General features: G+C 39.6%; 4 protein-coding genes and 2 long non-coding RNA genes across 7 annotated transcripts; 1 reads left to right on the top strand and 5 right to left on the bottom strand.

Annotated features, from left to right (window-relative positions):
* Positions 1-4,819: 4,819 nt before the first annotated feature.
* Positions 4,820-6,697, bottom strand: LOC106453421. Its single transcript, XM_013895669.2, has one exon. It carries the CDS (start codon positions 6,695-6,697, stop codon positions 4,820-4,822), a length of 1,878 nt encoding a protein of 625 aa, XP_013751123.2.
* Positions 6,698-8,423: 1,726 nt separating this feature from the next.
* On the bottom strand, positions 8,424-8,997 carry LOC106442955. Its single transcript, XR_007328475.1, has 2 exons — positions 8,608-8,997; positions 8,424-8,466 (listed from the first exon to the last, which is right to left on the bottom strand). It is a non-coding gene; the product is annotated as an uncharacterized LOC106442955 (long non-coding RNA).
* A 57-nt stretch (positions 8,998-9,054) lies between these two features.
* On the top strand, positions 9,055-10,542 carry LOC106429153 (uncharacterized protein At2g39795, mitochondrial-like). Of its 2 annotated transcripts, XR_007328471.1 has the most exons (4): positions 9,055-9,394; positions 9,528-9,880; positions 9,962-10,220; positions 10,302-10,542. XR_007328471.1 is itself a non-coding variant. In XM_013869894.3 (3 exons), exons 1-3 carry the CDS (start codon positions 9,128-9,130, stop codon positions 10,119-10,121), a joined length of 780 nt encoding a protein of 259 aa, XP_013725348.2. In that variant the 5' UTR covers positions 9,055-9,127; the 3' UTR covers positions 10,122-10,268. The 2 variants fall into 2 exon arrangements, 1 of the variants encoding a protein (XP_013725348.2); XM_013869894.3 differs by lacking the exon at positions 10,302-10,542 and having other exon boundaries at positions 9,962-10,268.
* A 25-nt stretch (positions 10,543-10,567) lies between these two features.
* On the bottom strand, positions 10,568-12,445 carry LOC125592606. Its single transcript, XR_007328473.1, has 2 exons — positions 11,977-12,445; positions 10,568-11,617 (listed from the first exon to the last, which is right to left on the bottom strand). It is a non-coding gene; the product is annotated as an uncharacterized LOC125592606 (long non-coding RNA).
* Positions 12,446-12,950: 505 nt separating this feature from the next.
* On the bottom strand, positions 12,951-14,502 carry LOC106427462 (PRA1 family protein A1). Its single transcript, XM_013868195.3, has 7 exons — positions 14,194-14,502; positions 13,991-14,031; positions 13,834-13,912; positions 13,671-13,757; positions 13,509-13,597; positions 13,338-13,409; positions 12,951-13,243 (listed from the first exon to the last, which is right to left on the bottom strand). Exons 1-7 carry the CDS (start codon positions 14,349-14,351, stop codon positions 13,140-13,142), a joined length of 630 nt encoding a protein of 209 aa, XP_013723649.2. The 5' UTR covers positions 14,352-14,502; the 3' UTR covers positions 12,951-13,139.
* A 2,666-nt stretch (positions 14,503-17,168) lies between these two features.
* Positions 17,169-20,912, bottom strand: LOC111210029 (BEL1-like homeodomain protein 9). Its single transcript, XM_048767907.1, has 4 exons — positions 19,947-20,912; positions 18,696-19,087; positions 18,208-18,268; positions 17,169-17,876 (listed from the first exon to the last, which is right to left on the bottom strand). Exons 1-4 carry the CDS (start codon positions 20,805-20,807, stop codon positions 17,316-17,318), a joined length of 1,875 nt encoding a protein of 624 aa, XP_048623864.1. The 5' UTR covers positions 20,808-20,912; the 3' UTR covers positions 17,169-17,315.
* Positions 20,913-21,263: the final 351 nt, after the last annotated feature.

Raw genomic sequence — 21,263 nt, 5'->3', positions numbered from 1 at the left:
TTGATTAGTTTTCACACATTCAATTACACTTAAGTTTATACATAATCAGTTAAATATTACATAGTTTTTCCCAAAAAGTTTGAAAGTATAAAGTCTTAATGTAAGCATATAATAATCTTTTCACCAAAAACTTATAAGAAAGAAAATAAAAAGGGAGAAATTGGATATTAGTAGATCAATTAGAACACTAAATGAAAATAAATTTGAAATCATAACAAACATGTTATCTTTAACAATCAATAGAAATTTGACGAGGTATCATGTTCGTTTAGTTTCACACAGTAAACAATTATACTCAAACTTACGTAATCATCATATTATACATAATTTGGAAAAATTAAAAAAAAAGGAGAAGATAAGAGATCATACCAAGCAAGAAGGCCGCTTTTGTGAAGATTGACATCCCACGTTGATGAGTGATGACCGTTGTTGTTCATTGGGCACCGATCAATGTTGGGACGATAAGTGATACGTGTGTGTTCTGTTCAGGCTATCAAAGTTTGGTACTTGAAGACTTGTCCAGTGGCCACTGACGAGAGTTTTGAAGCAAGATCTGCTTTGACAAAAGTAGACATATGAGTAGATAAAAATTGCGTTGTGAAGCACAGAAAAATGACACCTATACCATTCTCTTTGTACCATTAAGGAGGCAACTGTTTCGCTCCCCCATTTCCAGCACAGACAGGAAGTGAAACTTTGTCTGGGTACCAATGACAACAATAATCTAATTGGATATTTTTTTTTTTTTTTTTGAACGACTACTTCATTAAATTAAAACAAATGTATTACACTGGAAGCTGAGTAGATGAAGAAGCTAGTAGAGCACCTTTAGCAAGGGCATCTGCAGCTGAATTGTTTAAGCGAGAAATGTAAACAAAGGAAATAACAGAGAACTCAAGAGACAGTTGTAGGATATCATGGATGATTCCAAACAGCTCTTTAAGAGGTTTTCTGTCGTTGATGGCTCTGACTAACGTCTGAGCGTCCGAGAACACTGTCAAAGTGGAGAAGCCCTGCCGGCGGGCTTGAAGCAACGCTTCTCGTAATGCTAGACCCTCCGCCATGAGAGGGGACGATACGAACTCCTCCAGTTTGCTTTCTTTTATGATGATGCTTCCTAGGTGGTCCGTAAAGATCCAGCCGAGCCCCGCATTGTTTGATCCTTCTTTCCATGATGCATCAGTATACACCGAGACTCCAGCAAAAGTGTTGGTTGCGTTGATTCTCCGGTTCAGCACCGGGATAGTTGGGTCCTGCACCTTTCCGTGAAGCTGAGCCTCCTGCCATTCGCGCGCCAAGCATATTGCTTTGGTAAGTGTTTCCAATGGTGAGAAAACTCTGTTTTCAAAGATTAGCTGATTCCTAGTAGTCCAAATTGTCCAACAAATCCAGGGAAACAGAGGTCCATCAGCCAGTCCTATCGGTGGTAGGGTAGTAGTCCTTTTTGACTCTTTCAGAGCTGTAGTGAAGGTAGTAGCCGAGGTGATATATTGTACATGGAGTAGCGGAGCCAATTCCCACACCTTTGTAGCGAAACTACAGTGTAAGAAAAGGTGAGCTGCCGTCTCTTGTTGGCCACAGTGAATGCATTTTGAAACAGACAAAATGCTTCTCTTCTCAAGATTCTCCCCTAGCGGAAGTGCGCCCTTGACGATCTTCCAAAGGAATACTCTGAGTTTCGGTGAGAAAGCTCCTCTCCAAATGTCAGTGTTCCAGTTACAAGGGTGTTGGGGTGAGGGTTGTGGTTGTGTTGTCTCCTGTAAAGCTAGGCCTGTGTAGTAACCCGTCTTAGTGCTGTATTCGCCATCCTTTGTTGGGAGCCAAACCAGAGCATCTGTTTTGCCTAACTTGCTTGGCTTGATGCTGAGAATTTCAGTAGCGGCATTAGGTAGTATGAGCTCGATTCGTTCTCTGTTCCATTCCCCGGAGTCCTCCAAGATTAGATCTGATACTCGCCAGTCGTTTGATTCCCTTGTAGGTGGTCCCATTGGGCGTGATGGCTTGTCTGAAGACAGCCAAGGCTCGTCCCAAATCAAAGTATCTTTTCCATTGCCTATAGCTTTCCCCATATTTGCCAAAAGTAGATCACGACCGCACAAGATGCTTCTCCATCCGTGTGAAATGGAGGTTGGGGCTGAGACTTGCAGAAAGCATTTATCTTTACAGTACTTGCCCAGTAAGACCTTTGCAAGGAGACAGTCTGGTTTAGTGGCTATCCTCCAGCTAAGCTTAGCTAGCATCGCCACGTTGAAGGTCTCTATATCGCGAAGACCTAGACCTCCCTCCCCCTTTGATTTTGCCAGTTCCGAGAAGGCAACCCAACACATTTTTCGTTTATTAGGATTGTCGTCCCACCAGAACCTAGTTAGGGCTGATTGGATTCGTTTGATGAGGCTGAGAGGTAGTTTGAAGCAGGTCATAGCATATGTCGGTTTGACTGAGAGAACTGACTTGAGCATCACAAGCTTCCCGGCGCTCGATAACTTTTTAGAGCTCCAGCTCGACGCCTTCTGTCGTATGCTGTCAACAATGGATGTGAACATATCTTTCTTCCTTCTCCCGAAGTGTTCCGGGAGTCCTAGATACTTTCCTAATCCTCCTTCTCTTGAAATACCTAAGCTGGCATGTACTCTGGTCTTAACTTCCGTGGGGGTCTTCTTCGAAAACGTGATGGATGATTTTGAAGTGTTGATCATCTGACCTGAGGCGGATTCATACTTGGCCAGGATACCTTTCAGAGTGTCCACATTTCGCTGAGATGTCTTGATGAAGAACATCGTATCGTCTGCGAAGAGGAGGTGGTTAACGCGAGGGCTTCCTCGGGCCACTCTGATTCCCGCCAGTGTGCCTCGATTCTGTGCCACCGTACACAATCCGGAGAGTACTTGGCTGCACATGATGAAGATGTAAGGGGATAAGGGGTCCCCTTGCCTTATCCCTCTCTTCGGTACAATATGACCTTGAGCTTCTCCATTGAATAGGATCGAGTAGGAGACTGATGTTATGCAACACATCACTCGGTTACAGAAAGTATCGTTGAACCCAAATCTTCGCAGGACCGCTGCAATGAAACTCCACTCTAAACGATCATAGGCTTTGCTCATATCTGTTTTCACCGCCATCGAGCAATGTTTGACAGCACCTGATCTCTTCAAGAAGTGGAGTGTTTCGTGTGTAATCATGACGTTATCTGCGATGGCTCGGTCTGGCACAAAAGCCGACTGGTTCTCGGCTATTATTAGCTCCAGTAACGGTTGAAGGCGTTTGGTGATGATCTTCGATATGATTTTGTAGTACACACTTGTCAAGGCGATGGGACGGTAGTCAGCCACTACTCTTGGGGAGAGTATCTTTGGGATGAGTCGTATGTGCGTGTGGTTGATGTTGTTTGGCAGTTCTCCGGTGCTGAAGAATAATTTGATCTCTTGAGACACTGCAGGTCCCACTGTGTTCCAGTTTGTCCGGAAGAATCCTGCAGAGAACCCGTCTGGTCCTGGCGCCTTGTCAGGATGGATAGAGAAAATAGCGGCTTTGATTTCGCCATCTGTGGGTATAGCCGATACTCCAACGTTAACCTCCTCAGTGATAGAAGGGTAGATAGCTTCTTCAACGATCATTGTGGCCTCTGAGCCGTTTGATTTGAACAGAGATTCAAAGTAATCAGCTATCACCCCCATGATCTCATGTTCTTCAAACACTGCATTCCCTTGAGTATCTTCTAACACTGAGAATTTGTTTATCGCCCATCGTTGTCTTGTGGTGGCGTGGAAGAACCCGGAGTTCCTGTCCCCAAGCGCAAGCCATAGTGTTCTGCTCCTTTGGCGCCAGTATTCCTCCTCTTCATTGTAAGCCTTCCTGAGTCGCTTATTAATCTCTGCTATCAAGTTTTCGTTTGGTTCAGAGCTGGTCATCGCTTCCTCTAACCGGGCTTTCTCCACAATGATTTGAGCTTGGCTGTTGATGTGATGAAGGCGATTCCACTTAGAAATTGCCCTCCTACACGCCGAGATCTTGCTCTCTACTGAATCACCATTCTCAAGCCAGGCTTCAGCTATTAACTTCCTTACTTCCTCATTTTTACAGAGCTTCCTATCATAGCGGAATAAACCTTTCTTCTTCCTTGTGTCAGGTTCTAGGAAAACAATGACTGGCCTGTGGTCCGATCCACCGAAGTTAAGGTACGAGCATCTGCCTGAGGGAAATAACTCAGCCCACATACTGTTTGACATTGCTCGATCCAGTCTACAATGAACAGTGTGTGTATTCCTTACACCTCTCCAGGAGAAAGAATTCCCCGAATGGCGGAGATCATAAAGATCACATTGAGACATGAAGGTTCTGAAGTCGATAAAGGTGCCTTCTGCTCTGACTGGTCCACCCTCTTTCTCTGAATTATCAATGATGTCGTTGAAGTCGCCAGCAAGGAACCAAGGCTCTTCTCTGTTCTGAGAGATCTCAGTGAGCCGTTGTAGAACCTCTCTACGTCGTGCTTGCTCTGGTGCACCGTATGTGAATGTCGCGAAGAATGTCTTATTCTTGTACTCTATCTTAGTATCAATAAAGTTATCGCACAAATGGAGAACATGAATTTTGATAGAAGGATTCCATAACAGAGTTAAGCCTCCTCCTCCAGGACTGTGAGGCGGTACATGAATTTGCGATACAAAACGTAAATCAGCCAGTTTTTCTATCACAAATTCCGGGGGATTTTTAGTTTCCATCAGGAAGAGGATGTCGGGTTCGAAGTCTTTCTTCAACTCCCGCAATCTCTGGACTGTTGTGGGATTCCCCAACCCACAACAGTTCCAGCTCAATATCTTTAAGGAAGAGAGCTGGGCGGGTTGTGAAAATCCGCCATTGGTGACTTTGGCTTTGTTCCCCTGCCTTGGGAATTTTTCCTCATCTTTGATGTTCCTGGCAGTGACGCTCCTGGCTCCTTTCCAGTAGCTTTCATAGCTGGTGTATTGGATCTTGGTGGTCTTGTAACGTGTGGGATCTTCCTTTGAGTAGTACGTTTGGTCCCCTTCTGGCCTTCAGTATTGTTTTGCGTTGAGTAGGATTTGCGGACCAGGGGAGAGTTTTGGATCAGCACCTTCCTTTTCTTGGACCCTGCTCCTCGTAGAGTTTGCTGATTTACCTTTGACGCGCTTCGTCCTGGGGGGCGCCCTCTTTTCCGCGGTTGAATTGGTTGCGTTGAAGCTGCTAGTCCAGGACTTGGTACTTCAGGGTTCTCCTGACCCTCAGGCAGATTGATGGGGTCGTTGTTTGCCTCCAACGCAGCATAGAAGGCATGGTTACTTGCCTTGTTGTTCGCTTTTGTCATCGCACTCTCCAGAAGCGTCGCTGCTGTTTTAGCCATCAAATCTTGGGTTTCGCCATCAAGCACCCTTTGTCTTCTTGCAGCACTTTCCACCGGATCAGGAACATTGATATATTGGAGCGTAACCTCTTGGAGTTCGGTCATTATGTTCTCATGCATCTGTTGAACCTCTTGTGCAGAATTTTGGGAATGCTGGGCTGGGGTAGTGAAAGGGGTGTTGATGTGATCCTCTGTTACCAGAGGGCTCTTCTCCCTCCAAATGCGTTGACCTCCAATCGATTCGATGCCGTACGATAAGGACCGACGTCGTGAGTCATCTATCAGGTTAGTATGAGTCCTACGGTCCTTGGGGTCGTTACGGTGCCTTTGAGGATCCCTTCCATTTCGTCGGTAGGAGTGTGAGTCGTTGGGGGATTCGGTTTTTTCAGGCTGTTTTCCCTTCTCTTGATTGTGGTTTGGGGATTTTGTAGTAGTCTTTCTCCTGTAGGGGTTTGTCGGTGTTTTAGCAGAGGGTCTTACTCCGAAGGGTCTTCCATGTCTATCCAGACGTTCACTGTAAGCCCCTTGCTTCCTCATAACCAAGCCGTCCATCTGTCCAGAGGAGGGGATCGTAGAGTGATTCCTTGGCAATCTTGGAGATTCGGGGTGTTGCCTTTGAGTCTTCTTCACTTCATTGTCTGTGGTTGGTGGTTCCTGATGGTAGGACTCTTGGTCACTTTGATTCTGGCACTGCTGTTCGTCATGGAGTAAGCTGTTGCATAGTTGGCAATGATTTGCAAGTTTCTCATACTCCAAGGATACAATAGTTTCATCGCCAGAGTCAAACTCAACAATAGTTTCCTTGATTAGTGGTTTCAGGCCATCAATAGTGACCCTGATTTTTGCAACCAGAGGGGTCACTTCGAATCCATCGAGTTGGCCAATTTCTCTGCCGATTTTGTGGAGCATTTCCTTTTTCCAGTAGTGTAGAGGGAGCCCTTTTAGTTCTATCCAAAAAGGAATCAAAGAAGGGAATTCAGGGGAGATTATTGGCTCCCATTGCTGAATTATAACCATCCATCTAGCGTAGTGGTATGGTCTATGGGCTAAGACATAATCAAGATCGTCTTTACTTTCGAATCTCACTTGAAAACAGCTCTGTCCAAGATCCGAGCAGGTGACAGTCCCTTTAGCGCTCCAGCGGCGAGAGAGAAAAGGAATCAGACGCCAGATTTTCTGTTCCTTTGGATTCGTGAGTCGACCGATAAGGGTGAGTTGGTTGTCTCTGATAGCCTGGGTAGTGTCGATCTCTGGAGCTCTGATGCGCAGCGGCGGAGCTTTAGTTGCGTGGTTGCTGATTGCTTTTCCTTTTTCCGCATATGTGAAGCGTCGTGCCATAGTCGTTGTCGAGTAGAGTAGTGTGCTTTGGTAGAGTGTGTTAGCCGGAGAGACCGTTCGGTTTCGTTTCAGATAGCGAAGTAGACTTTGCTTGAGTTAGGATTCTGTAAAATGGTGTTGGCCAGGCAGATTTGGAGTAGCAGCGGCAGGTTTCGTCGTCGTTCTTCAGCTTTGAGAGGTGGCTCCGGCGGGAGGACGGGCCCTCCGACCACGAGTCGGGGGCTGAACCCGGGAAAAATTCTCAGGCGGTTTCAGATTTGAAAAACTATCCCAAAGAGGAATAGAACCGGGTTGGTGAGTTGTGTCAGGTTTGGTCAGAGGATCAGAGTTGAGCTAAATTGGGTAAAACCGGTTAGGAGGAAACCGTGGGAAGATGGTGAGCTGGTATGGTTTTACTCTCTAGTAAAACGTGCCTGGGAGAGTTTTAGAGACCTTCAACAATTCTTTCTTTCTAATTGGATATTTTATCCGTAGCTATCTAATTAACAAAGAGTAAATATCAGAAAAGTTATACCCTCGAGGTTTATATATCCCTTGCTAAGTGCAGGACGCTCGTAAGGAGCCACCTGTTTAACACAGAAACGCCAAAACAAGAATCCAGACAATGAATCGATGGCAAAAATCTAGAATTAGAGGCACTTTTATATATATGGAAACTTACTGGTTCCTCCCTGGAGATGATTAAGGATGTTAATATGGGCTCAACCCCACAGGGTTAGGGCTAACCCTGTGAAACCATCTGTTACCCTAACCCTTATTTATGTAACAGGGTTTAAAAAGGGCTGGCCCTAATAGGTCCAGGGTTTAAACCTTAACCCTTTAATTTTGATTCACACAATTATTATACAATATTTAAATATATAGTAAATTTTTTAATTTGTTAGATAATGCAAAATATAATTTTTCCATAAAAATTTTAAAAACAATTAAAAAATCAATTTTTTTTGCCAAAACGAAAAATCAAGTTTTAGCTAAAACAGAAAATCGAATTTTTCCGCCAAAAACTAAAAATCGAGTTTTCCTCCACAACTAAGAATCAAGTTTTCCCGCCAAAAACGAAAAATGAGTTTTTTCCCACTAAAAACTAAAAATCGAGTTTTCTCCCACAATTAAGAATCAAGTTTTCCCGCCAAAAACGAAAAATGAGTTTTTTCCCACTAAAAACTAAAAATCGAGTATTTCAGCCAAAACCACAAAATCAGATTTCTCGCCAAAACCGAAAAAAAAACTCAATTTTAAGTTATGGCGGGAAAACTCGATCTTGCGGTTTAGGCGGAACACTCCAATTGTGATTTTTTTCCAAAAAACTTAAATTTTTGTTTTTGGCGGGAAACTCAAATTTTCGTTTTTGGCGGGAAAAACTCGGGTTTGCAATTTTGGCGGGAAAACTCGGATTTGTGGTTTTGGTGGGAAAACTCGGATTTGTAGTTTTGGCGGGAAAAATCGGGTTTGTGGTTTTGGCGGAAAAACTCGGGTTTGTGGTTTTGGCGGGAAAACTCGGGTTTGTGGTTTTGGCGGAACAAAAATAAATGAAATATTGTTTTTCAATGAAATGGGCTAACCCTGGTACCAACCCTAACCCTTGATTATAATAGGGTTAAAATAGGGTTGGGTTAAATTAGGGCTGGGCTTATAATAAACAAAAGAGGGTTGGGCCCTAACCCTGTAGTTAACATCCCTAGAGATGATAGCAAGTTCGCCAGGCTTGAGGCCTTTCCTTTGAGAACTCTCTCTCTCTCTCTCTCTCTCTCTTGATGGCGTACGTATCCCTGTGATTCAAGAACATCCCAAAACAAAACATTAATGGATTACAGATAAATCGGAGCTGGATCGAGACGCGGTTGAACCAAATCGGAGCTGGATCGAGCTCATCTATTGCTGTGTTTAAGATAAAATAGAGTAGGACAAACCTTGAACTACTCTTCAGGCGAGGTGGTGTCGTTGTACTGTAAACGGAGATGGACAAATTGTTCTTCGTGTTCTGTTCTAGAGAGAGAGAGAGAGTGAAGTGGTAGGTGTGTGTGTGTTGTGTTCATTCATCGAAACCAGAACTACTAATTTAAAAGTAAAATGTTAACGGTCGGATAACAGTTTTCAAGATATTCCTTTTAAATTTCATTTTCCTCCTTTTGTTGGGAAATAAAGAAAAGAAAGGATTTCTAGTAATAAAAAAGGAAATTGTCGAAAATTATTTAAAAGTATCTGTTTATTTTATTTAACTGCCTCATACTATTATTCAGTATCTGTAAAACTTTTACAATATTTACAGCTAGCAAGCTATGGGCTTTAAGATACCCATTAAGTTATTGGGCTTTAATTCGAGTGACACTATAAAATCTTTAAACCTCTCGCATCTCTCGCTCTCTCAGCTAAAACCCTCATTTTCGATTGTCTACTGATTCTTCGCAAACCCTAAAACCCTCCGTGAGAATGTCAATGTTTCGTCGAGCCTCCTCTAGTTTGGCCACTCTTGCCTTCCGTGCGGTTAGATCTCCGGTGACTCTCCGAAATGGCGCCGTCTCCGCCGAGAGATTGATTCTTCGTACCCAGCAGCTCAGCCGTGGATCGGTGTTTTCATTCTCGAGATTTTCGACGGAGAGCGCGGTGGCTAAAACAACCGCCGACGAGAATCTGGTTAGCGTTCTCGAATCTGAAATCGAATGTGCCGTGAACGAGGAGGCGCCTGATGAAAACGTCGTAAGTTCTCTCTGTTTCTATATATGTATGTATCTGCTAGATTAATCTCTCTGTAATTAGATCTGTGGATTCAATTGTGTCTTAGTATGAGAATTAATTATAATCTTTGTAATTTGAATTTGAGTTAAAACAGATTGAAGATGTGCCAGAAGGGTTTCCTTTTGAGATCGTTGATACTCCAGGGGAACGAACTCTGTTGCTTCAGAGGAAGTTTGAGGATGAAACAATCCAGGTCGAAGTTGACTCTTGTGCGACCTATGATGACGATGAGGAAGAAGCAGAGCAAGCAGAAGCTAACGATGATGAGGATGATGAGAACTCTGTTAAGCTTCGGATTCCCATGGTTGTGAGTGTGGCAAAAGGTGACGGTGTGTGTCTTGAGTTTGGAGTCAGCGCTTACGCCGATGAGATTGTGATTGATAGTTTATCGATTAAACAACCCCAAGGATCTGAGAATGAGCTTGCTTACGAAGGACCAGACTTTGAGTATGTTCCACTCTCGCTTTGTCTCAATGTATATACACGATTGGATATTGTCATGTGATTTGAGTTTTTGGTTTTATGCAGTGACTTGGATGAGAATCTGCAGAAGGCGTTCCACAGGTTCTTGGAGATCAGAGGGATTAAGCCGAGCTTCACTGGCTTTCTGGCAGATTATGTGGCCAACAAAGACAGCAGAGAGTATCTTCAGTGGCTTAAGGATGTCAAGTCTTTTGTTGAGAAGTGAAGCTGATCTTTGTTTCAGAGTATAATAAGAGTGAAACTTTTAGGTTGGATTTTTTTTAGGGCTTATTGGCCTAATAGCCATATATCGTGTGTAAATTAGGTAAATGACATTGATTTTGACACAATGTAATGTCAGACTTTTACACCACATCTCAACCGGTTTTACCCTTTCATTTAACAGGTTCCCAGTTAACGGTGATGATGTCGCCGGTTTGGAGAGCAGATACGTAATCGATGGAATATATGGTCAAGAATGTTTAAGAGTTATTCCATTTAAAAGAAAAAGAGGAAGCCACGTCAAAAGGGACAGTTACCAAATGTATTTTTACTGTATGCAGTAAAACGAGTGATGTAAAATTAAAACCTGTAGCAAAAAATGGGCTACTTCATTTACTTACATATATTAAGTCGAAGAATGCATTAGCACATGATTTAAAAATTTCAGAGTATTCTATTCCATATCATCAAAATAGAATATCAAAATACAATAGGGCACCAACATCATCCCAACCCCTAAATAATAAACCATATCCCAACTCCACCCTCAACCCAAAATAGTAAATCTAAACCCTAATCACAAAACCATAAACCCAAATATAAATCATAAATGCAAATGTAAAACCTAAGCTTAAATGGAATGGAACAAAATAAATAGCATAGTATGTATTGGTGAAATTATGAAATGACTATGACTGCATGAAAGAAGTATATGTTGACCTCAACCTTAACCCCCACATTCAAATAATAAAGCCTAAACACGAATCACTAAACCCTAAACCCAAATATAAACCCATAAATTCAAATGTAAACTTTAAACTCAAATGGAATGGAACAAAATAAATATCATAGTACTTATTAATAAAATTATGAAATGACTATGATTGCATAAAAGAAATTAATGATGATCCCAAAATCAACCCCCACCTTCCAAATACTAAACTCCAAACTCTAATCACTAAACCCTAAACCCAAATATAAACCCTAAATTCAAATATAAACCTTAAACCCAAATAAAATAGAACAAAATAAATAGAATAATACGTATTGGTGATAATATGAAATTTCTATAATTGCATGGAAAAACTTAATGTTGATTCAATGCTTATTCACTGTAAATACAACGAAACATACCTCATGCTTATTCACTGTAAATTCATATTTTTATTATAAGTTCGGCAAATAGAATAAAAATAGTAAATTTACGATGAAATAACTGGTGGAGTGTCATTACATATAGGTTAAGAGAAGTTTGTAAGAAGTCTACATTTGTGTGAGTTGGTTAACGAAATAATTTGCAGTTCATCTAAGTTTTATTGTTGTTCCAAATAAATATATAACATTCCATTTCATATGTATGATGGTTCCATTTACATGCACATAATTTATTCCATTTATATACACATTGCACCATTACATATAAATGAGAATATATTCACTAGATGACTCAAATCCAGTTTCGAACAATTTAGTTGCCAGTCTAAATCTTCTATTTGTAACCTGACACACACAAGCAAAAGGTAAAGGTGTTAACATCCGTCTAGAAAAGTACATGTGAAATAGAACGTACAATATAACAAAATAAAAGGAAAATCAGGTAAGACGTAATGATATGCATAGACAACAGACAAATTTAATACATATGTGACTCAGTGGAAACATACAAGGGCAAATACTAAACACGTTAAGCTATTCCATTTCCCATAGCATAGTTTTTAAGCTATTCCATTTCACATAGCATAGTCATACAATATAGTTCTACTCCTAATATGTTCTTTTCGATTCCAAACATAACTAATCCCAGACTTCGTAGTAAACATCACAATAATAGAATTGAAGGCACACAATCGAGAACTTACAGTATCACAACAGATCTCTGATGAATCGCCGATGTGAAGGAGACGAGGCTCGGGTTGCTCCTTCTCGCCGATTAACGCCGTCTTCTGGCAATCGATTTCAGAAGCGAAGACGACATCCCCTTTGCAACACACTTCGAGAAGGTGAATAAAGTCGGACAAGGCTGACGGCGACAATGGTGTAGAGAAAATGGTGGGCTCGAAGAGGTGAAGAAAACCGTCGACGGAGAAATTTCAGTTTCTCAAAAGTTATCAAAGAAAGTTAAAAGAATTGATGTGAAGGAAGGTAAGCCACGATTTATTTTTTACAGATAATAACTAAGATTTTTTTTTTTGCTTTTGCTTCAGGTTTCACCGGTTGCAGAAAGGGGTAACACAGTATTATTATATAAATCTAACGCCGTGTATAGAAATGTTAGGTAAATTGGTTATGCAGTGGATTATAGTTTTTTTCATGGTTATACAACCCAATTTCCCTTTTTATTTACTTGAGTTTCTTTCGGCTGAACCTGTTCTCATCATTGTCCATGATGATACAGAAAAGTCGTTGAAATGAGTTGTTTCTTTTTGGCAATATTGCTACGTGTTTTTACTTTGGAGCTTTTTCGGTATTTACTTTCCAGAGTGCATCTTCAATGGCTTAAGGATTCCAAGTCTTTTGTTGAGAAGTGAAACTGGTCTTTATTTCCTAGAATAATAAGAGTGAAACAACTTTTAGGGGAGTGTATTTCAGATGAACCTGTTCTCATCATCTGTGCTGATACATAAAAATCGTTGAATTGTGTTGTTGCTTGTTGATAATATTGCTACTTGTATTAAGCAAATGTTTCACAATACTAACTATTTTTTCACAAGAATCTTGCAAAAAAAAGGTTTGGCAGTCTGTTCTTAGTGAAAACCCCTTTGACCTTTATGTATTTCTTTAGCTGGCATTTAACTCATCAAGAGCTCAGAACACGAAAAAGCAAAATGCACGCTTTCAGCCGACTCTAGGATTGTATATTAATAATGCATCGTAAAGGGTTTTGAAGGAAAACAACAACAGCAAACAAGCTGGCTTTACAAGTGCTTAAACAAGACTGCTACAGAAAGCATAAACCAAATCAAGAAAAAGGTAATCCTGAGTCATGGAGCTACACAGCAACACTGCTCGAGCTTACATTACTCTAGATCTCACTGTAGTTACGCCACACTGCTCGAAATTCCTCCCTGAAGGTGTTAAGACGTGCCTTCAAGTTGGGTGTTCTCAAGGTTGCATGAAGAATTGTAGCTGTAACACAAAATAGCAAAAAACAGTATAAAGCATGTGGATGGATGAAGTAGAGTGACAAACTGAGTTAAGACAATTAGTGTAGACTGCATACCAAGAAGCCCAATGAGTAGTGCCAAAGAGACGGTGAACAAACCACATGAAATATACCAAAGGGCAAAACTCACTGTGAAACAACAACAACAAATCCAAATGGTTTCAAAATACATATTTCATAAAGTTCCATAATCAAACAAAACATATAGAGAGAGAGATAGCCACATACCAAGTGAGGATATCAAGACAAAGACCCAACGGGGTTGGCCACAGATATAGATTGCTCTCTTTGCTGATGGGCGTCCACGAATGACAGGCCTATATAAGACCAAGTATAAACACAGATGATAAGAAAGCAAGCAAGGAAGGAGAGGAAAGCAAAGAAACATACGCCAATGGAGGTCTCATTTTAGCAGCTAACTGTGGGGAGAATCTTCTGATGGTTCGTGTGGCCTTCTCACTAAAGGAACCTGCAAAGCTGTAAATAAAAAAGAATCAATCATCATGGACTTGTCATATATTTAATATAATCAGCTCGGAAACCAAAGAAAAACCTGTCATTTAGGAATGCCACAGTTACTGCTGTCAAAAAGGCAGAGAGAATGGCGAGAGGCCTTGTAAGAAATCCCAATCCTGTAAACATCACAGGTCAAGATAGATCATCATGATGAAAAAGGTAATTCAGCATAGCTACTTTCTCACAACACCTACCAAGTATAAAGACGATCATGATGAAGTAGTTCGTTCGGTAGCTGCAAAGAAACAGATCCATCACAACACGTGAAAATGAAGCTCAATTCCGAAATGAATACGATCCAGAGATTGATCCAAGATTGAACAAATACACAATCAATCAATCAGCTAAAGTGTAGACCTAACTTAGCAACTAAGAGAGAGAGAGAGAGGGGTCGTACTAGTAGAGATTGCACTTGAGACGGCTGTCCCATTTAGCGAAAGATTTAGGAACGGTGAACCTTGAGAAGAACTCTGAGAGCGGACGCGGCGGCGACGACCAGTCAACCTCTCGGAGAGCATCGACGAGATCCTCAGCCGTCACATTTCCCCAATCCATAATCCTCCGATCACAAAAACTTCAACTCTCCTTAATCAATCAACAATAACAATCTATCGATTTCGATCAAATCAAAGCTTCCTCTCGAAGAGAAGACGAACGAAAACTGAGATCGTATTGTATCGAAATGAAATGGTCTAATAATGCTTTTTCAATGGACACGCCACGCGTCTCTCTTTCCCCCCAAATGACATTTCCACCCTTGGACTCTTTTTTCCTTAACAGGAGACCAAATTTTATTTACCCCGGTTCAGTTACGTACCAACATAAAATTTAGAATCTGTTGTTATGGTTGGGATAAATTCATTTTTCAATATTAGAAAGGAGTAGATAGGATCAAATAATAACATTATTACTGCCATAAGATCAGATATATACTATCTATCAAATCATATCCCACTTTGTATGACTAGACCATATGATTGATGAATATATTCTTCACTTAATTAAATAAGCACATGACATGCAACGATAATTGTTTTTGTTGCTTAGAAAGCTTAGAATTCTCGTTTATGGAATTTGCTCTCCTTCAAAACCTTCCACTTGTTTGGAATGGTCCTGTTACAGGGAATGTTATGTTGAAGATTGTTTCCTTAGGTGAGGGAACTATGCTCTAACACATATCTCATTCAGCAATATCTATGATGCTGCCCTTTTGGCCATGATGGCCCTTGAGGCTTTAATGTCTCTCCTTGGTCAATTTCTCTGGAGCTTTCAACTCACAAAATGATAAATTGTAGGAAAAATATAAAATGCAAAGAGTAGGGATTATCTTTGAGCTAACCAATCTCCATGCTGCTAATATAATAATGTCATGCTTCTTCTTCTCCAAGCAATTTAAGGTTTTTGTTAAGTGTTGTCTTCTACTTTGAGTAAGGAAGAGGTAATCTGTATCCCGAGGATTAAAAACTATAATACACATTTGCATGTGCCTATGTATTTCTAAACCTCAGGATGCAGATTACCAGTTCCTCACCAAGTACCATAATCTTCATCTTCTTCCCTGTGTTGCTCTATTTCTCCTGCTGTTGTTGTATATGGTGAGTTGTTTTTGTTGTGGTTAGTGGTGAGAATATATAGAGCTAGCGAAGCTAATAAATAGTAATGGTGCAAAAGAATAATACTTATTCCGAAGGTTTAATGCTTCTCGAACAAATACTCTTAGAGAGACAAACTTTTCTTGTCCATGGTTTCTTATATATTCCTATATTTATCTTCAGTTCTTCACATATCCATGTACTAAAATTAATATATGATATATATATGATATAATACTGTAGTATGTACGCCTTACGTGGCTGATGTCTAAAGTGGCATATACATGTACATAGATTTTTCTTACGAAACGTACTGTTTTTAGATTGATTCAATAATAAATCGGGTAATAGCTAGTATGTATATCTTTTACGAATTTATTTGAATTTATAAAACGTGTGGATGCTTTTTAAGCATCCACATAACATAAAGGAGATGAATTGTGAGAGATCAAATCATAAGAAATTGATTCTTTGTTCTTTATAAGCCAATGATAGCACCTTCGTTTTTTCGCTTTACAATATACATATAATTAATCTTTGAAATTTTCTTTGACTGCTTTATGCCTTCTCCCGGCTCGTCACATGAACCAATTCTCCTCTCAATTATTGAATTTCATGTAACTGAAAAGACACCTCGCTAATATATGTATACATCTTATAATTAGGTACAAAAAATTTAGATCAGTTAATTCCATTTACTATGTATAGTCATGTGCGACGTTTTTTGAAAAGGTTAACTTCCTCGTACAATATTTTTCTCAGTTAAAGGGTCTAATTTGCAACTCATGGAATTATGATGAACACAATGAACCGTAATTTACCCTAAGCACCTCTATTAAAAACTCGATATAAGTGTGGAAGATAGGTTCATGATGATCTACAACAACTTTGTTCATCCTCTGATGTTATTAAGACCAACGGGTGAAATATAGGGGCGGGTGCGTTTTAATTTTGACGACATTATAAGCCAGCTTTTATACAATGAAAGAAGCTGGAGACAAACATATTTTCGATTTAAACATTCTTATTTTCTAGTGACAGGAAAAACATCTTAATAATTACTTTCCTGTATAGTTTTCTTTTATATTTAATATATTACATACTAAGATAATCTTCATTTTCAAACATTTATAGAGTTGACTATATGTCCACATTTTAATACTTTTCTACAACTGAACTAAAATCTCTACGAACCGGATGATATACGTTCATATATATATCGAGTAAAAACAAAAATTTGGTGAGTATAAACAACATAAGAATAATTTGTAACGGGTATAAACAACATAAAAACACTATTAAAAATTATATGGACACATAGTCTACAAATGTACGTATGTTTATGCAAACAAAAAGGGTGTAGAAAAACAAGTCTGAAAAATGGTTAGGAGAATAAAGTTTTATATTTAGAGGGAAGGGTTATATACTTATATATCCCTTGATTTCCAAAAGCAAATGCAAAGTTAAGTTGAAGCAACAAAGGCACATTTTCATCTTTTGCTCTCATGAGCTCCTCAAAAGCCAAGTCTGTTAACCTTTAACCATTATTAGCTGGGATACAAACCAAAGTAATTGGATTTGTGTTTAAAGCCGGTTCAAAAGAAACTATTAGTCACTAAACCAGATGGTTCAATTACTCCGGCAAGTTAGGGTTTCAATACAAATGATTGAGCAAAACAGACGGTTCAGATTCTTATCTCTTTTTCTTTTTCATTTTCATTTTTTGGTAAGACTTATCAGACTTCTAAACGCTGAAATAGACATTATTCACGCAGATCAGTTTTCAGTTCAACTTAACTCCTTAGAAATATTCCATCTGTGATTTGTCAAACATGATACTAATATACACATCATTTGCATTACAATTTCTCAACTATCAAATACAGTCAAACGTCAAACATTTTTTTGTCTTCCCACACAAATGATCTCATCCTACAAAGTCATGTAGAAACTGATGATTACTACCTCCAATAAAATCTCTCCCAAACTGACGATTTTGCCCATCGTACCCACCTCCTCCACCGCCACTACTGCCACCGTCAAGTCCAAGCCCCTGAGCAGTTGTCATCGGAAAAGACTCCGACAATCCAATCTGATGATGAAGCCCTAACGTCAATGACACTCCTCCATTTGTACTGTTACTCATCCCCGGGACATTAGACGACGCAATACCGTAGGAGAAGCTAACCGCGCCGCCTCCGCTCCCACCATTTCCAGCGTTCATGAAGTTGTTATTATTGTTGTCGTTGGTGCCATGAACGTCGTGGTTTCGCACCCTCCTAGCTAGAGATGAGTTGTTGTTAGCTCTTTGTTGGGCCGAGGAGGAAGAAGGATTGTCGTTATTGTTATCGGGAAAGACGGTGGTGCTATGCTCGTCTCTCCAAGAAGAAGAAGAAGATCTCTGAGATTGTCGAGTCTCCAGCATATGAATCTCTTCCACCATCGGTTTCCAAACCCTAACTCGTGCGTTTATGAACCAATTCGATACCTAAAAATTAATAAAGTTATTAATCTACCAGTAAAGTTCCTAAATAAATAGCCATCAACAACCTAAACAAGTTAAAATCAGTGTGGAAAAAAAAAACTAAGGATTTAGATACCCCTATGTAAAGAAAGTGGACTAAATAGAGTTATCGAATGTCAATACACCAGACGATTGACTTTGTTGTATTCTGAATATCTAAAAACTTATACTGTTTTATTAAAATATTGCTCAATAATTTTTTTCATTTTTTGCCACTTAAAATTGGGTTAAAAATTCAAGAATTTTTGAAAAGAATGTTGTATTTAGTATAACTGAAGATAGCAGAAGTGCGGACCTGATTTCTGGAGAGACCTGTCTGTTTAGCCAACACGAGTTTGTCTGTATCAGTTGGATAACTGAAACAAAAGACGCACACAACTATAATTTTGTATCTTACAATAGTATATTTCTTACATATATACATGCACATAATTACATTAATAAGGCGACATATCAAAGTTTGAGAAACAAACAAGCATTCGACATGTCCCATCCGAAACATACATACACATAACACATGCATCTATAGCTATTTAGTCACAAGCATATAAAATAAGTGGCTCATAACTTCCTGACACATGGATGAATATCAAATTGAGATATGATGTAGACATATATCGGATATTGAACTTTGCTTATGTCAAGTTAAAAGTGTAACTTCAGTGAAATTGATTGATGGTCTGGTCGAATGACATTGTTAACACGAAGTATATTTAAAACTAAGCTAAAACTCAAATCAACTACTTTCAAAAGCATATATGTGGCTGAAAAGGGTTTACTTACGGATGCAAGAAATGATCGAAGAGCCAAGCCCTTAGAACGGCGACGGCACGTTCGGGTAGGCCACGGTGTGGTCTCCATACAGGAGCATGATGATCAGGAAATCCATGTCTTTGACCAGCAGAACACAAGTCTCTACCACTATCACTTCCTCCAAATCGCAGAGAGTCGGTTTTATTGTCAGAGTTCATCACATGACCACATTGTTGTTGTATCTTGTTATTGGTAAACTGAAGCTGGTCTGTTATAGCAGTCTTCAGACACTCGAAATGCTTAGACAATGCCTTTAAAGTTAAGCTTGCATAAGGAGCTGCATGCCCGAGTCCTGCTACGCATTCGAATGAGCCCATTACAGCTTGAAGCTGCTCATAGTATTGCTTATACCTCTTGTAAACCTAGTAAAAACGTCACAATAGAAATGACTTTAGTTCCGAACCAATTATATTAATTAAAATGTGTAAATTGTAAACTTCAATGGACCATACGTTTTTTCCTCACTCAAAAAGTACACTATATACCACGAAATAAATTATATTAATTAAAATGTGTAAATTGTAAACTTCAATGGACCATACGTTTTTTCCTCACTCAAAAAGTACACTATATACCACGAAATAAACTAATTAAGTCTTTAAGTCCCTAGCTTGCGATCAAAAACCAATCTCGTGCATATATTCCCTTTCATAAAGAAGATATTCTCTTTTTTTTATCAAGTTTAATTTATATCCACAAAAGATTTAAAGAATCCAATTCATACATTTAGACAAAAGACAAGTAAGCTCCCTATAAAGTTACTTCCCCAAGATAATATTTATCATTAATTTAGTATAACCTTAAAGGCTACTACTAATAAGGAAGATGAAGGCAAGCTTTGTAAACATTAATGTGGACTTGGTAATAAACATCTTCTATTCATGCAAAACGTAGGGAATGATTAGTTAAAATAAGAATGCATACTCGCTGAATACAATATTTAAAACGATATAGTTTAAAATGGCTTTGAAGGAGTTCCATTTTCCAAGGAAGATCTTCCTAAGAGACATACATTTTGTCTTCAATTTCAAAGGACGCCAACCAAAAACTGGAGCATCTAACACAATAATGCACATACATAAGTATAAAAAGTCTGTGTGATAAAAAAAAAGTCTAAGACAATACAGTATTAGTTGGGTATTTTTATAGCATTACCAGAGTGTACGTTTAGATGGCTTTTTAGAACGAAAAAAAATATAGAAATTGTATGATTAACTATACCTCGTCGAGCATGGAGATGAGTTTTGATTTTTTCTTCCCATGTTCTTCAGAGACGCCGCAGAGAGTCTCAACCGTGGGATCGAAAAGCAAAGAAGAATGGTCATCGTCCATGACTTTGTCGGTGTAAACCCCACGTCCCACGTTACAAAACTCATCAAGAAGCATCTGTGCTGGTTTCAAGAACCTCGAGCCTTTCAGAATGGATGCGTAGCCAGTGAACGGTCCTAAAGGACCGGAGCTTCTCGACGCGACGGTGACGGCGGCTGCAGCGGCTTCAGCGGCGGATCTAGAGAATCCGGAGCTAACAGCGCCGGGAACAACTGGATCGTAGGCAAGCCTAGGGTGAGATGATAAAGACAGGGATAAAGGCTCGGGTCTGAAGACGAGAACGTCACCGGAAGAGAGCTCACCGTTAAAGGAAGGATCTCCGGCGACGGTGACTGCAGCGGATGAAGAGGAAGATGGGCCACCAAGAAATCCCATAAAATTACTGTAGCTAGGGTTGGATATGTGGTTGTTACTGTTGGAGTGAAATCCACCGGCGGCGAGGTAATCGGAGCCGGCGAGAGGAAACAGGCCTCCAGCGGAAAAAGAAGGAGGAGGAGGGTGGTGAAAGTGGAAGTGGGAATCAAGAGAAGGAATCCGAAGTTTATCTCGTCGGCTTTGTTGGAGGACATGGTAAGGCTCGTAAGCATCGGCCATGGAAGAGGATGATTTAGAGATGCAGAGATAGAGATACAGGAATAGTGTAACAGTGTTAAGAGATAATAAAGGTGACGGATGAAACGAGAGGTTAAGAGAGAGAGAGAAAGAGGCTTTTCTGCTTTCTTTTTGAAGCAGGATCAGTATGTGTATCTTCATATAGACGTCTACTGTTTAGTGAGTGCGGAAGAATTTATTGAGCAATACAGTTTGGTCAAAGGATAATCTTTTCGGTGTTTGTAACTACCTAGTTAATGCTCTCATAGGTAAACGAAGTTTTCATGAATATTATGTTTATACTTTTCCAGTTTTTTTTTTAATACTTTTCCAGTTATCTACTATGGAGAATAATTTTTCGCTTAAAAGTATTATAGACGTGTTTTAAGTAAATTATACGAGTTTAAAACCTCGTGTAACTATATAATAAGTTCAACGCCGTAATATTTTTTTTTTTTGCAACAGATAACTTTGCAACAATTATATTCTAAGATCCGCCAGAAAATGATAAAATAAAACGGGAAAGTAAATTCGAATGTATTGTAATAATCATGTTTGAAACAATCATTACAGGATTTTTCGTCTGCATGGAATAATGATGCGACTGAATGATAAACT

The sequence above is a fragment of the Brassica napus genome, chromosome A3 (assembly GCF_020379485.1).
Source record: "Brassica napus cultivar Da-Ae chromosome A3, Da-Ae, whole genome shotgun sequence".
NCBI lineage: Eukaryota > Viridiplantae > Streptophyta > Magnoliopsida > Brassicales > Brassicaceae > Brassica > Brassica napus.
This window is presented reverse-complemented; position numbering and strand designations above follow the sequence as displayed.

Bases quoted from the DNA above. Each gene is read 5' to 3' on its own strand.
- LOC106453421 (XM_013895669.2), bottom strand. From the start codon at position 6,697: ATGGCACGACGCTTCACATATGCGGAAAAAGGAAAAGCAATCAGCAAC.
- LOC106429153 (XM_013869894.3), top strand. From the start codon at position 9,128: ATGTCAATGTTTCGTCGAGCCTCCTCTAGTTTGGCCACTCTTGCCTTC. The intron at 9,395-9,527 runs GTAAGTTCTCTC...GAGTTAAAACAG, and splicing joins AGGCGCCTGATGAAAACGTC to ATTGAAGATGTGCCAGAAGG. The intron at 9,881-9,961 runs GTATGTTCCACT...GGTTTTATGCAG, and splicing joins TACGAAGGACCAGACTTTGA to TGACTTGGATGAGAATCTGC.
- LOC106427462 (XM_013868195.3), bottom strand. From the start codon at position 14,351: ATGGATTGGGGAAATGTGACGGCTGAGGATCTCGTCGATGCTCTCCGA. The intron at 13,758-13,833 runs GTTTTTCTTTGG...TTTTATTTACAG, and splicing joins GTGGCATTCCTAAATGACAG to CTTTGCAGGTTCCTTTAGTG. The intron at 13,598-13,670 runs GTATGTTTCTTT...GGTCTTATATAG, and splicing joins AAAATGAGACCTCCATTGGC to GCCTGTCATTCGTGGACGCC.
- LOC111210029 (XM_048767907.1), bottom strand. From the start codon at position 20,807: ATGAAGATACACATACTGATCCTGCTTCAAAAAGAAAGCAGAAAAGCC. The intron at 19,088-19,946 runs GTATAGTTAATC...CGTTTTTACTAG, and splicing joins TCATCTCCATGCTCGACGAG to GTTTACAAGAGGTATAAGCA. The intron at 18,269-18,695 runs GTAAGTAAACCC...CTTTTGTTTCAG, and splicing joins TTCGATCATTTCTTGCATCC to TTATCCAACTGATACAGACA.